This window comes from Petromyzon marinus, chromosome 14 (genome assembly GCF_048934315.1).
Source record: "Petromyzon marinus isolate PM22_M1 ecotype Great Lakes invasive population chromosome 14, UKy_Petmar_22M1.pri1.0, whole genome shotgun sequence".
NCBI classification, from domain to species: Eukaryota; Metazoa; Chordata; class Hyperoartia; order Petromyzontiformes; family Petromyzontidae; genus Petromyzon; species Petromyzon marinus.
The window spans coordinates 4,798,871-4,813,932 of NC_133680.1; the positions used below are offsets into that span (position 1 = coordinate 4,798,871).

At 49.1% G+C, this 15,062-nt stretch overlaps 1 protein-coding gene across 1 annotated transcript in view; it reads left to right on the forward strand.

Annotated features, from left to right (window-relative positions):
- LOC116942402 (forkhead box protein P2) overlaps positions 1–15,062 on the forward strand; it is a 188,160-nt gene that overhangs the window by 72,407 nt on the left and 100,691 nt on the right. Inside the window, exon 3 of the mRNA XM_032954289.2 lies at positions 1,521–1,613. Coding sequence (XP_032810180.1) covers positions 1,521–1,613 — 93 coding nt within the window. The remainder of the gene's footprint in view (positions 1–1,520; positions 1,614–15,062) is intronic.

Consider the following 15,062-nt stretch of genomic DNA (forward strand, 5'->3'; position numbering starts at 1 on the left):
TCGACTGTGCGTGAGTGTGTGGTTTCTTTTTTTTTTGGTCACACCACCTCTGGCAAGTTCTTTACCATTCATCTTTTTTTTTTATAAAAAAAAAACCCGAGGATTAAGATGCAACTTTGGTGCCAGAAAAATACATACGTGTACATTTTAAATTGTCTCTCTGAAGCGAGAAGAGGGATAAAACAATGATCAGGGTTTTACAGATGAATGTAGGTTTGACAGTTTGAAAGTTATCACTGCTATTACACAGATTTCACGTTGTGCTGGTAATTAAGAGGTGGCGTGGAGAAATCTGTGAGAGCCTCTGAATGCGCCCCCCCCACCCCCCCCCACCTTGTTTCCACCTGGTTTGCAAAATGCACGTCCGTCACAACGGCAACAGTGGTGGGAACGCTTCACACAGTGGCCCGCTGCCCTCTTGGCTGCTTTTGCCCTCAGTCAACAAGTGTTTGTTGCCGCCGTGATTATTATCGCAGATTTTTCGCGATGATGGATGAAAAGTGCCCGGTGGGCCCCTCGCAGTGGCTGCGAGCCCCACGGAGCGCGGGAGTTATTTATTTATTCACGTGTTCCACTTCACAATTGCCCCCATCCCAGGTGTGTCCCGCCGCTGTCAATATGAATAAAACATAAACCTATTTCCCCACCAATTAGCTCCGCTGGGCACACCTGACCGGGGAAATCTGGCAAACATGGGACGTTCTGCCCCCCCAGCCCCCCCCCCCCACGTCCCCCCCCCCCCACCATCTACCTCCCCCGTGGGTTCCTTGTGATGCCCGATGGCATTGGCCAGAGATCGCCATTTGACACATTTAATTCCCCGCGCGTCTGTACTTGTCTGTGTGTGTGACGATGTGTGTGTGCCTGTGGGGAGCAGTAGTGTATAGTGGTTGATGCACTGAGCTATGGACCTGGTGACCTGAGTTCGATTCTGAGCCACATCTAACATCAGTGGTGATTATCTGACTTGGTCCCAGGACTCCCCTTAAATGAGTATCTGGTGCGATGGGTAAACATCAGCACTGGGGGATAGATACGGCTGGTTGTGATGCTAGCCACAACAACCCCTTGTGTGCAAATCCGGCCTTAATAGGCACTCCTTCATAACACTTGAACCAACAGTCTATTGAAGGCTATACTGGGGTAGAGTCTTTGCCTTTGTCTGTGTGTGTGGGGTGAACATTGTCAATGTTAGAGCACTATAATACAATCCCAACGATCTGGGATAGATTCCTGGCCACGCAAAATATCTATGGCATTTGGTATTCAAACCTGTCCTGGGCCTCTCCTGGGTCAACTCAACCTCAAATTAGCACCTAATTCAGTGTTGCAAACATTTGCATTGGGGTGGCTAGCATGTTAATAACCACACCGCTCCATCGTGCATCTTGGCAGCCTTAATAGATGCTCATTATTATCAACAACACTTGTCTGCAACAGCCTATGATCCTAAAGTTGGAATCTTTGTCTCTGTGCGCACGTGTGTGCGTGTGTGCGTGTGTGTGGCTGCGCCAATGCAGGCGCTGCAGGCGGTGGCTCGGCAGTATCTCCTGCAGCACCAGGCCGCGTCACTCAAGCCACAGAAGGTCAACGACAAGCAGCCCTCCCTGCAGGTGAGCCCCCCCACCCGCCCAATAGAAAACCCCAACCCTCGGGGTCACTGGGCAGCCAAAGCCAATAGGCGGCTGGCTTTTTTGTGACACAAAAACAAAGATCCCCCCCCTTATAGCCTGAACAGACTGTTCAGTTTGTGTGAGCGAGCACCTACGAAGGCCGGCACGGCACACGAGGGGGTGGGTGGCCAACACAGCGCTCGGCCACCTTTGTCTCCCCAGTGGCGATGTTTACACACCTCACCAGGTACTCATTTGAGGCCGAGTCGACCTAGGGGAAGACCATGACCGGATCAGATAATCTGTCACTGGTGTTGGCCTTGGGCGGAAATCGAACCCGGGTCGTCGGGTTCATAGCGCAGCGCGCTAACCGCTACACTACCGCACACACACACACACACACGTGCGCCTTAGAGTCACATGGGCATGCATGCACGCGCGCGCGTGAGTGCGCGATTGGGTCCGCAGGGCGATCGCGTGCCAAGGAGAAACGGCCTGTGTTTTTGTGTCTAGAGCTGCTCGTTGCGCTCGGGCGCGCAAGGGCTCGGTTTGACGAGTCGCTTTTCGTGAAACGCCGCGCGTGCAAAAAACAAAAAAATACCACGCCGCCGCCGCCAGTAAGAGGGCTGCGACCGGTGGACTGCGGCGACGAAAGCGCATTGCGCGCCCCAAGTAATCCTTAGTGTTTGTGATAATTGGAAAAAAGTGTCGTGGATTTTGCAGTCAGCTCAAAGGCGGCGGTGGGTGAAGAGTCGAGATGCGTTTGCTCTTGCTTGCCGAGGGAGCTCGTGCTGGGCGCTGCTGGAATGGAGACAGAGGCCTCCCGAAGGGCGTTTCACAGGCTGCTGGGGCAAGTGGAAAACTATTAGACTATTTTTATTTTACCAGGTAAGGCCCCACTGAGCTACGTAGCTCTTTTTTGGAAGCGACCTGGCCACAAATGATCGCCCAACGAAGTGGCTCATCACGTGGAGATGTATAGTGGCAGCCAAATACTGTTGATTCCACATGCGGAGGGCAAAAAACACGGAGGACGCGGAGAAAAAGATCCACGCGAGCATAGGGAGAGAGAAACGCAAATTCCAAATATACAGTTAATATCTCACCACCGCGGAGCCCAAGTGCTGTTAGTGAGCACCTGTTAAGGTTGGCACGGTGAACACAGTTGTGGGCATTGCCGGCGTCACGCCTGGTCGTCTCCCCAGTGCTGATGTTCACGCACAGCACCAGGTACTCGTTTAAGGCTGAGTCGACATAGGGGCAGGTCCAAGACCGGTTCCCCTGTCACTCGCCACTGAACGTGTGCGTTCTGTAACGCACACGTACATACGTGCATACACATACGTGACTCACCATCGAAAATAAATGACTTACTCATTGCACAATGAACTCATGCGCCGCTCTGCATAGATTACCAGTGCACGGCTGCCTGCACGGAAGGGTGGTCTCTTACGAATGGGATGATCTCCAACTCTGTCCGATCGTTATTGTGCAATCTATTGTCCAGACCTCTGTACCCTATCATCATCATCATCTGCCATTGTCTATCCACTGCTAGATAAATGTCCCCCCACCTCCCCCCCCCCCCCCGCGCACCATTGCCATTCCGTATGTTCCATTGCCGCTAAGACCCATGAACCCATCCAAAAGCTCCGTCTTTACAGTGGGTCGTCATCTTTTGGGCGCATTCTCTCCTTCCATCACGCGTCGCATCCATCCTGTCGCCGGGAAAAGTGGCGATGGTGCTGGCGGGAAATTACTTTAAGAATTGCGATCGTGCTTTCGAATGTATACTCCCTCCATTTTGTTTTATCGGTATTCCATTGTGTTCGAAGTAAGGGTGCCTTGCATGGCGGATCTAGGCCAGAAAGTGGCCGCAGATTAATTCAAATTTTTTTATTTTACTTGGCTCACCCATCGGTCATCATCGTGTCCAGCGACGTGATCCTGTGGGAGCCCATTCACTTTTCTTGTTTGTCAAAGACTATGGGCCCTTTTTTTGTGTTTGTTCACTAATTCACCTATACCTTATTCCCTAAACGAGAGTGTGGCATATATATTTACGGTGGTTTCACTTTATTGCATTGGAGTCCCTAAGAGAGCAAAGTTTTTAACGAGTTGCTGTGTCCAGGTGCAACGCCCACACTAAACGCGCTACAGTTTTTAGCTTAATGCAGGCTCCACGTAAAGCGTTTAATTGCCTGCATTACTGCGGTCTCGTCGGGGTGGCTGGCTGTCTCAGGAAGCTAATGCTCTTGTCGGGGCACTGAGCCAACACTTCTGGGATTTTGGGTTCAGGCCTTGGGACGGGCACACTCAGAGATGCAAAGCTTTTGAGTTGCAATGGTGGTGCGAACGCTTTTGAGCCCATCGGCTGAGTATTTTATTTTTGTTACGTATATATCGTTTCTTTTTTGGTCTCCGGCCACCAATTTTAATCTCATCTCAACTGTGATGTTGGCGTTAACAGATGAAGTGTCCGTTTCGGATCTCTCACCGAGCAGCTGGGAGCCCTTTTTGTTTCCGAGAGAACGGGTCCATGGAAGCGGTGCGCCGTGGAGCTACCCGAGAGGTTCAACGTGGGTGGCAGCACCTACCCCCGCCCACCACTCTGCCATGGAGAGTAATGTTCTTAGTCGCATGGCAGTTAAATTGATGGGTTCTAATTTTCAGAGCTAGAATTTAGCCTAATTAAGTGGAGAACTAAATTAAAAGCGGTGGCGGGGGGGGGTTGTGTGTGTGTAGTCATTGGAGACTAGACTAAGGCCATCAACTCACTCAGCTTGAGAACCCAGTTTGATGAGAGGCATTTGAAATCTGGATTGTGAACCCAGAATCTCAGTGGTGCCAGCTTAGCGACCTATCCCCCTGATTTTTATCAAAATAAAGCGAAATGCAAACACGTTGTGCAAAATGCCATCATCACGAAGCAATGCTTGACCATTCCTATTGGCGCACCATGGAATACGGGATAGGAAGATCATTGATTTAGATGCTGGAAGAGATCACGCAGCATTTCAGCATGGGAACCATTCCTGTGCAAAGGTAGCACGGCGGCTTTGAGCTGCAGCAAGCAAAATCACATCCTCTGCAGGCACGCAGGGTGATATACGCACGGAAAATATAAATCGTAAAGTACATCGCGGTTAGAAAATACTGAAAAAAATTATATTGTTTGCAAATGAAGTACAAATAACATGTTTAGTGGAGTCTGTTTAACCCACATTAGTTCTCATTTAGCCACTTACACAGCGAGAGAAAGAGAAAAGCGAAAACCCGCTGCAACTAATTAATGTTAATTGATAGGGAGGGATGCCACAGAATGGAATTAATGACATTATTACCATCTGACAGCATTTAGTTGATTAAGATTTAAAAGGTCAGCTTTTATGAGGAATATTGATGGCACGCTGTTAATGATATCTGCTTGTGTGCTAACGACATCTTGCCCACAGACGCTTGCTAACGGCAGGCTAATGCCACCCGCACTCCTCGAACGCCGATTATCAACGCGAAACAGAGCCGCTGAAGCAATGTGCCAGGCGTGTGTACGACTTATTGAAGGCGGGGGTCTGGGCCGCTTGTTGAGAGGCAAAGGCGGTTTTTCGCCGGGCATTGATGTGCCGGGCGAACGCGAGCGCTCGGGCACCAACGGTTAAAAGCGGTCCTTCTTCATCTCCTTCGCGAATGCGTTGCGCATACGGCGCCGTCGTCAGACTCCGCACGCAGTGGCCGGCTGACACCTCAAGCTTACTTTGTTTCGCCAGTTTGAGTTGCCGTTCTGGAGATCGGGAAGACGGTCAATCGATGATTGGTCGCCGGGTTTGATGGTATCAGTCGTGATTGATCACTTTGCGGAATGGGCCGCGCGAAGGCTTCCATCTTCCACTCCAGGTGAGAACTCTAGAGACCAGGATGAGTCTCGTTTGCGCCCGTGACCTGGGGAATTAGTCCGCCAGTAGGGGGTGATGATTGCTTTGTGTATAATCCTAATTGAGACATTTGCAGGCAAATTGTTTAATTATGGAAAATTATGGGTTGTCATGTCGGCACACATTGGCCTACCCTTGCAAATGACATCAGGGGATCTTTAAAGGCTACTGTGGAGCGTGCGGTCCGTAGTAGTGTTATGGTTCTAACACCTGCAGTATTAATCGGGGGGGGGGGCACTGAATTTGAACCGCAAACCTCTGCGACAAGTGGGGTACGCTGGGCTGTGCCACCGCCATTTAATCTGTTCGCCGTGGAGATTTGTGAAATTTCCATACACACCGGGCTGCGATTTCACCAGGAGATGGAAGTACAGCAAGTAGGTTTGTGAACTCGTCTGCATGACACGGCTCAACCTCTTGTTGATTTCATACAGACTAAGATGCTGATCCTGCCCGTGTGATTTTGAGGCATTGGTGGGTTTTTTTGCATTTCATGATTATTAGGCTGAAATTGGGGCCTGGTTAGAAAGTCAACAACCCCAGGGGGTACCCTGGCAAGAGATGGCAGGATAAGAATGGATTGAATCTATCTGTGGCTTTCTCCAGGTTCTATTGGTATCCGCTTACAAACAATCAGCAATCGAATTGGCCATACATCCAAATGTAGGGCCCTCCTCCAAAAGAGTTGTGAGACTCCGCGAGGCTTTTCTGCGTTAAAAAAAACAAACAAGTTATTATTATTATTGCTGTGCGTGGATTTATGGCGCAGTGGTTAGTGTACTGCGCTGTTAACCTGGTGACCCGAGTTCTATTTCCGTGCGTGGCTAACACCAGTGCTGAGTGGTATCTCAAACGGTCCTGTGTGATCACCCCCCTCTTTACCACCCCGCACTGACTGGGGTGGTAAAGTATAGTCAAACAACCCCCACAATTAACACGGAGATTTTCAAATAGAAGTGAGTTAAAAAGGTTGTAGGTGTATATTTTTGCACTATTATAAACTGCAGTGGCATTTAGCGTTCCCCTGTGTTTTAATTGTACGTGGTCCATATCAAGCTAATGGGAAATAAAGGAAGAGGGGGGTTATGTTATTCCAATCTCCATCTCATCTGGTGCTCGGTAGTGGTTGAGCTGTGGCTAGATCTAATTTATTGAAAACATGCAAATTAATTTTCTTTCAGGCAAGCAAAGTTGCTGTCAGTGGCAGGTAATGTAGGTGTAATTACATACAACAAGCGCAAGAAAACCTGCTCCTGAATCTCTATTACAAAAACCGCTCTCATTCCATCACCTCCACCGCTGATATCGTAACAAAAAAATGTTTTCGTCCAAAAGCGGTGTCTGCCTTAGAGCGTTGTCTCAAATTAAACAAAAAAAACTCAGCCAGACAGATATTTAATGCAGATAATGCGCGCGCAAGTGTGCGCGTGCCACGCTCACGCTCGCGCGCGCTTTCGCACGTGAGGTTAAGTGTGCAGCCGGGAAATTGAGAGCGGGACGAGCTATCGAGGTGAAGCGCATCGTGTCGGTTAGCGGTGGCGGCGGTGGCGGCGGAGGCGGTGGTGGGGCGGTACGTTAGCCTCTCTGGGGACCCGGATTCTGTCCGCGGGTCGCGGGGTGAAAGTGACAAGAGAGCCCAGACAAAACACAGCGCCAAGCAGAGGAGACAGTAAGACAAATCCGCGTCTGGTTGGGGCCTTGCGGGGGGGGGGGGCTACTGGGCGGGGTGTCATTGTGTCGTTGGTTCTCTCCCGTGGGGGCCACTCATCTCCAGCGTCTGCCCCCGCTTGCCTGTGCCCTCCCCACTTCCACCACCCCCACCCCCCACAGCCTCACCCAGCCCCCACGGGCCGCTCTTTACGCTCCTCCTACGCCTCCTCCTCCTCTCTCCACCCCAGCAACACTCGTCCACCGCCCCTCACCTCCAACAGCCGTGGCCATGCTTTCACTTTCGTGCGTGCGTGCGCACATTGAGCGGTGGTGGTGGTGGTGGCTGGGGGGGGGGCTTGCGTCGGATGCTCGGCGTGCCGTGTGGAGCACGGTGGTGCATGCGCGGTCACAAGCTCGCGGGCGCCTGCCGTGCGTGATTGCATCGAGGCGTGTTTGTCCGCGGCCGCTCCGACAGGCAAATGCCCGAAAGCAATTCCACAGGAGAAACAGATGCCCAAAACAAACGTGAAAATTCATAACCCCTTACACTCCGGACATGATACATCTCGTGAGTGTTTTTTTTTCCACCCCCAATTTCTTTGTCAGTCATTGTGTGTACGCTTGCATATCAAACTGCTGTGGTCTTTTTTTTTCCAGCGTGCAATGTTCAGATCTTGTTTCCACAAGGCCAGAACCGGTTTTTTTTGCTGTCGCTGCTGTCGCTTACCTTTGGCTGTCATTACTTCAAGTATTGCTCGAAATAATGGGACACATTCTTTTAAGTTCTATTGGACTGCCGTTCATGCTGTCAGAAACCGACAGAATCAATTGTCTAAGTCATAGACAAATATTGCTATCATCTCCCATCCATGACTAACTCACATTAGGTAGAGTAACTGTTCACTTCCCCATTTTCTTAGGCCCTCTGTGATAAGCCATAATCCCTGCTATTTATCCACCAAAGGAAGCCTTAACTCCGGGCAAGGTGCAGTCCGGACATATCCTTTATGATCTTATTAATGCCGGCATTTAGGACAATGCCTGCACGATGCTTGAAAAAAATAGAAATGTAGCATTTCTGCATGACTGCTTTTAATTTTAAAAGGGCCTGTTATTAAAATATTTTCGTACACCTCGCGAAGCGGATTTAGAGCATTATTTAGGGTCAGAGTTAAGGAATACAAAAAAGAAGAAAATAAGTACCGTATCACCTCCTCCCCACATTTATCTATGCACGTAAAAAAATTAACCCTTTTATTTTTATACAACCCGCACGGCCTTCTGGGAGTGCATCACATGAGCAGTATTGGTTAAATCCAAACAAACTCTGACCCTGTGTCGACATTCAGTGTCTCATTAGCAGTTAGGCTTGCTTGCACCATTGCTGGTGAACCGCGCAATTTTTGGCAAGGACGTTTCCTGTAAAACATTTGCTATTGTTTGTGTTGTGTATTAAATGGCCAAAGAGGTCTTTCTTTTGCGGCTGCTGCGGTTAATGCAGACATGATTCCTTGCAAAATATCTCTGTTTGGTGTTTTAACATCCAAATACAAACTGTTTTATATCCAGAAAGGGTAAAACCTATTCTTATATTTTGATACTGGCAAAGGAGGTCCCATGATGTAGCTGCTCACAACCGAACTCCCAATGTCTTGATAGTGGCATTGTCTTTGTGCTGTTCGCCTTTTGGCGTCCTCTGGTCGAACACTGTTTGAGACTAGGCTCTAATATAGAAAGCTGTCTCTGGTGTGGACCAATCGGTTTCAAAGACAATGCATCATATACTACCAGAGCATGTTTTCTTGTTTGCATGTTCACCGCAAGTACATGTGGTTAATGCAGACATGATTGCTTGCAAAATGTTTCCGTTTGGTGTTTTAACATCTTAACACCACTTGTGGTTTATTGCCAGAAAGGGTCAAACCTATTATTTTATTTTGATGCTGGCAAGGGAGGGCCCCACGATGGCTGCTGTTGCTGTTTACAGCGCAAGTCTCTCGGCCTTTTTGAGCAGATATGCTGTACGTCATCAAACTACTTAGCAGCGTTGTAAAGGTCAGAAAGTACTCGAGGGCAGCTGTGGTGGCACTGGCCCTTATCTGAAGATAGCAAAGAAGCTGTGTTGTTTCAGAGGGACAGGTCGGCTGTGTCTAAGCTTTATGAATAATGTGAACTAATCAGCAACGGCTATCTTCTTGCCATTGCATATAGATTTTCACGTGTTGGGGGAGTGGGGGGGGCGTCCATTGTGTGGAGTGAGGCTCACTGTGGATAAACAATAGCTTCCTTAGATTAAGGCTGGACTGAGCGGCCGTGGCCATTATTGACTCGTTTAATCGCAGGTTTTTTTGGCGCTCATAACAGTAAGCATTAAAACAAAAACAATACGAAAAAATACAAAAGAGCCAGTGGCACCCGCTTTTGATAATGGAAATGTGAAAAATAGTTTTAAGGGGTCTCGAAGGTTCAGGATGTGCTTTTTAGCTTAAGCGATAAAATATGTGGAATGATAACACCCCCAGCTTTCATCAAATAAAACAACCGTGGGCTGGAATGTTAAACAAAACGAAAGACTCTGGGATGCTTTTCACCAGAGGCCTCTCCCAGCCATCCCTCTCTCTCTTTTTCGTTCTCTAAACATCGGCAGGGGCATGTATACTGGAGAATACCCGCATACACTGGACACACAATCACGTTTGGCCAAACATCCACTCTCTCAGGCATCTTCCCTGAGTGAAGCGCACAGTTGCTAAGCCCTAAACATCCAAACATCTCACACCCACACAGAGCTTGCCTTTTAAAAAATAAATAAAAACATTTCACAACCATGATTTCATTTTGTGTAAGCACACACACAAACACACGAGGTCACACTGTAATTACGCGTAGTGGGGTTTTTTTTTCATCGATACTGTAATGACGCCCTGCACAAGTTCACAGACGGGGGGGGCAGCGGCGGTGGTGGCGGCCTCCGCTTGCGGATGCAACTTGAGGAGGACGAGGAGGAGGAGGACGAGGAGGAGGCTGTCTTGCACCAGCTGGGTGCCGAGAGCGCGGTGGTGGCGGCTTTAATAGTGGCCTCATTTCTGCGCATCCCTCGCCTGTCACCGGCGCGGGGCGTGATGCATGGGCCCGCTCCCGCAGTCGATACAGCGTTTACGCACACGGTTAACCTTGATGTCTTCCCACTCCCCGCGCGTTACGCTCCGTGCGTCCGCGTCCGCTTTTCGGAGAGGGAGCGAGAACCGATCGTCGCCCACCCCCCCCCCCCCCCCATGTCGTGGGCAAAAAAAAATTGACACAATCCGCGACTCTGATATCATCGTCATCATTATCATCGTCGTCATCATCGATTATTCACAAATGTTATGCCGTATAATGTTGCAGAGACGGCGGAATGATTTTTTTTATATATCCGTGGCGGAAAGTGACAGAGAGAGCAGCCACTCCCTTGTCTTGTCAGAGAACAAAAAAGCCATCAAAGGCATTACTATGATATCATCATGATGATCGTCATTATCATCATCATCATCCTTATGATTATTTCCAAGTATAATGTAATGTTGTTGCAGAGACGGTAGATACATTTTATTTGGAATTTACCATACGGTAAATGGAGAGGGCAAGCCAACAATAATAATAATTATTCCAGTATCATCATCATCGTGGTCATCATCGTCGTGAGTTTTTACAAGTAGTCGATAACGTCGCGGAGGCATCGGATCGATTTCTGTTTGAATGTCCGCATGGGCTCGAGAGAGAGAGAGAATTCCTCCCGCAAAAAAAAATATCCATTGAAAGCCTGGAAACGTCGCCGCGCCACGGTTTATTACCGGACTTCCCGGTGCGGAGCGTAATCAGCCCAGCGCATGATGGGGACACATTAGCCGTACAAGAGTCAATCTGTTTACAATTAACGCGGCGCCGATTTAAGCCGGGCCCCGGGTATTGACGAGGAGTACAAAGTGTGCCTTTTGTATAATTGTACGATCTTCGTGTCTCGTTAAGCTCGCTCAGATTTCAGCCGTAAAGTGAGTGCACCTCAAATAAGTCACGCTTGCGATTAAGGACATTAATAAGTAGCAGCTTTAATTATTGCTACTCTATTTTCCCCGTGAATTTACAGCAAAATAGGGACTCTTGCTTTATGATCACCACCCGGTGGCTCTCGCCGGTATCAGCTGAACGTCGCCCTTGTCTTGGTGAGCAAAACGCACGTTTGCTTGATTGTTTATTTAATGTCAGGTGCCGTTCATTCTTTCCTTCCTTTCTTGCTTCGCTGATTCCGCAGGAGACTGCCTCTTTTTTCTACATTTGTTCATTAATGCTTAATGAGTAAACATGTTCTCCTTGCCTGCATTCATTATCTATTGTTTTGCTCATTTGTTTATTTACTTATATAAACAAACAATAACATATCTACCATTCATAGGAGATCATTTAGCAGGCAGGGTTATTATTATGGATTGACCTGGCAAATGGTATAAAGGAAGGCTACCTTGGCTTAAGAGGGCCCTGGGTATTGAATGAACGACAACCCGGCTTCACTGTGGAAGGTCAGTGCTGTACTTGTGCCCATACAGATATAGTCATTGAAACGCACGGGGGTCATTTATAACTTGCCAGCTCCGTACCCAAAGAAAAAAAACACCTATTCAGATCAGGACGTAAGGAGTGCCGTGCATGGTAATTAAGCAATACCGATTTGAAATTGCAGATATTGACATTGGCAATTACGTGGTCGAGAAGGACATTAGACAGTTGCGCCCTGGGGCGTGTGCCGCTAAGATTGTTTGACGTTGGAGGATTGATAAACAACGGCCGCCTTCGCTTCACGCGGTGCCGCTGGGACTTCATTGTGTGGGGATCACGCTTGGTCCGGCAGAGTCGTCCTCGTCGTCACGCGCGTTTGCCAAACGCGTGTTTCTCTCTCTCTCTCTCTTCCCCCGTGTTTACAAAGCGCGGCGGCTTTTTGGCGGACGACGGCGGTCGTCGTCGGCTGAGAAAGTTTTAGAAACGAGAGTTACGGGGCGAATAAATAAATCACCACCACCACCACCACCGCCACAACAAGAGGGAGGGCTTCTTCTGTGTCGCTTGTGACTTTGTTGACTCCGCGTTAACCGTGCGCCTTTACATGAAATCCCGCGTAGGTAAAAAAAAAACGAGTGACGTTTCTGCCACCCCTCTGATAGAAAGCCGCTCTTAGCTCTCGTCCGCGCCAACCGTCAGGGGTGCCTTTGTGCGCCGTCCGCGTGTCGTGTCAGCAGCCGCCTTACTCCCGCGCGCCCCACGGGTGCATGTTTACACTGCTCCAGCCGTCTAAACCAACAAGCCCATCTTTCCTCATAAAAATTCAGCTCCAGGGAGACGACGAGAGAGAGAGAGCCTCCCGGTTGTGGCATGATGTATTTCTCTGCGGCTGAAAGTCGACTCGTCTTCACGCTTTGGACCAGTGGCTCTTTGTCTCGGACGGTGACTGTTGTGTTTGTAACACTCTTTTTCGGTTTTTTTTTTGGCTACACCCTCCGTCGCACCCCCAACCGCCTCCGCACGCGTGGTTTTGCATCGATCGCTGACAGTTCCGTTCCTCGGCCCCCCCCCCCCCCCGTCTCCGTCTCGTTTCCCCAGCAGCCTGCGCGTCTCGTCTCTCTCCCCTCGGTTTGTCCGCGCCGCAGCCACGCTGCGTCTCGCATCGCTTTTGTGGTCGCGAAAGGCCCCCTTGGGAAGTTCTCGCGACTGATTTCAGCCGGGAGTTTCTTCGGAAATTCACCCCACGCAGGACAAAACGAGGGACTGCGTACACTTTTGGACAAAACGCAAGAAAGGGAACATGCGGAGTGGAAATATTGCGTCAAATGGTGGATACAGTTAAGCTTCTCTGTCTTTTTTTTATTATAAACAATTTAAGTGATTACTTAATTGCAGTTAGGGTCTGATTGCGCCGAGTACAATTGCGTGATACATTCGCTGCAAGGCAACAAACGCCGGCATGCGCATGAGGTGGCTTCGTGTTGCCATTGCACAATATACTCTGTTCCAGCTAAAATGTCACCAAAATCACCCGCAATGTGCCCGATCTCATCAGATCTCATCAGATCTCAGACGCTAAGCAAAGAGGAGCCTGCATAGTGATTGCGCGGTGGTCAGCAGATGGCAGTGCAGAAAAATTGAATGTTGTTCTGTACTATACGCCCAAGTCTACGCTCCCAACGCTCACCACAGCGGACACTGATCAAATATCAAATAACTCCCCTACAACCCGCACACAGTGTAAAGAGAGTCTCATCTAACAGTAGATTGATTGACGGAAGGGATGGACTGCACAACGTGTGTATAATGGTTCCACTGTTTGATGAAGTATTGAATGGTAGTGCAATAAAATGCCGATTTAGCAAGAATGAATTAATTAATGATTGATCCTTCCTTATTAATTATACAGCCACGCGTGTCTCCTTGGCATGGTAATTTGAAACAATCTACCCCTTATTTTAGAACCAGTTCTGCATGTTGTTCACAATATTGACTCCATAATAACTCACCATAGCAAAAAATCTCCTAATTGTTATGGCTAGTAATCATTATCATCAGCAATGGCGATGATGATTATGATGATGATTGAGGGCAACACAAGACCGCATCCGTTCAAGTCATGGCAGATGCGGATAATTGATGAAGAAATGGATAATAAAACATTCTCCGGCGAGCGACTGCGGTCGCCCAGAGCCAAACCATGGATCACAAAATGACTCGGTGCCAGATTCACGAATACGAAGGAAGCATCGTCACAGCGATGCACCACCCCGCTACTCCGGAATGCAGTTATCTGGCTCAACAACCTCAATGTAAAATATCGTAGCTGTTGTTCTACATCAACATCGGCCGCACGATGAATAAGATAAGCCACGATTAATCCACTGCTGGATTGAGGTATTCCCCGAGCCATCGCCGTCTCTCGCTACAGTCCTGCGACGTGACAATCCACCCAGCGCCTGGACGCGTAGCTCATTCTATTGCTCCAACTCCGTGGTGGTCGTCCTCTTTGGGTGTGTTACTTCCGGTCCTGGGCTTGCCCTAGGTCGACTCAGCCTCAAAATGAGTACCCGGTGCAGTGTGTAAACATCGCGACTAGGGAGACAAAGGCGGGCGGGAGTGGTACTGGCCACGCATCCCCTCGTGTGCCATGCCAGCCTTCATAGGTGCTCGCTAACAGCACTTGCCCCAAAAGTCTGTTAAGGCTATATGGGGGATCTTTGTCTTTGTCCCCTCATTTGGCTGCCCCTCTTCCTGCTACTTTAGTTGCGACCGCCGGCCTTCACCCTTTCTAGTGACATGTCGTATGTATGTTGAACTTATTTCGCAATTTACGTCGTCAACCGTGCCAATCAGAGGTGTCCTACCCAAGGCCACTCGCTGGCCCAAGCAGTCAATTAGAGGTCTCTAACTTTGGCATGCGCTCTGCTCCCACCTGTTCCTCTATCTAGAGCTCAGTGTCATTTGCGAGTGTCTATCTCCCCATGATTCTTGGTGCGCTTTTAAGCCTCGCTTGCACCATTTGTTTGTCAGTCTCCATGCTTCCTCTCACTGTGCTCGAGTACAAATCCTGGTTGTGAGTTCACTCGGCTCACCATCACTCCGGGGGTTCATAAAAGAAGCATTATTTTTTTTTGTTTCGGGGAAGACCCCAATGGCTACACTGTGGAGAGAATGTGGAATTTCCGCCACTTGCTCGGCCATGGCTGCAAACCGATCAGGATGAGTACCACCTTGAATGTTCAAATTGAGCACGACAGCACTCTTGACGCTCGCGGTCGAATGTCAACGCGTCGGTTTTTCTCTCTCTCCATAAAGCGAAATTAAAAAACCC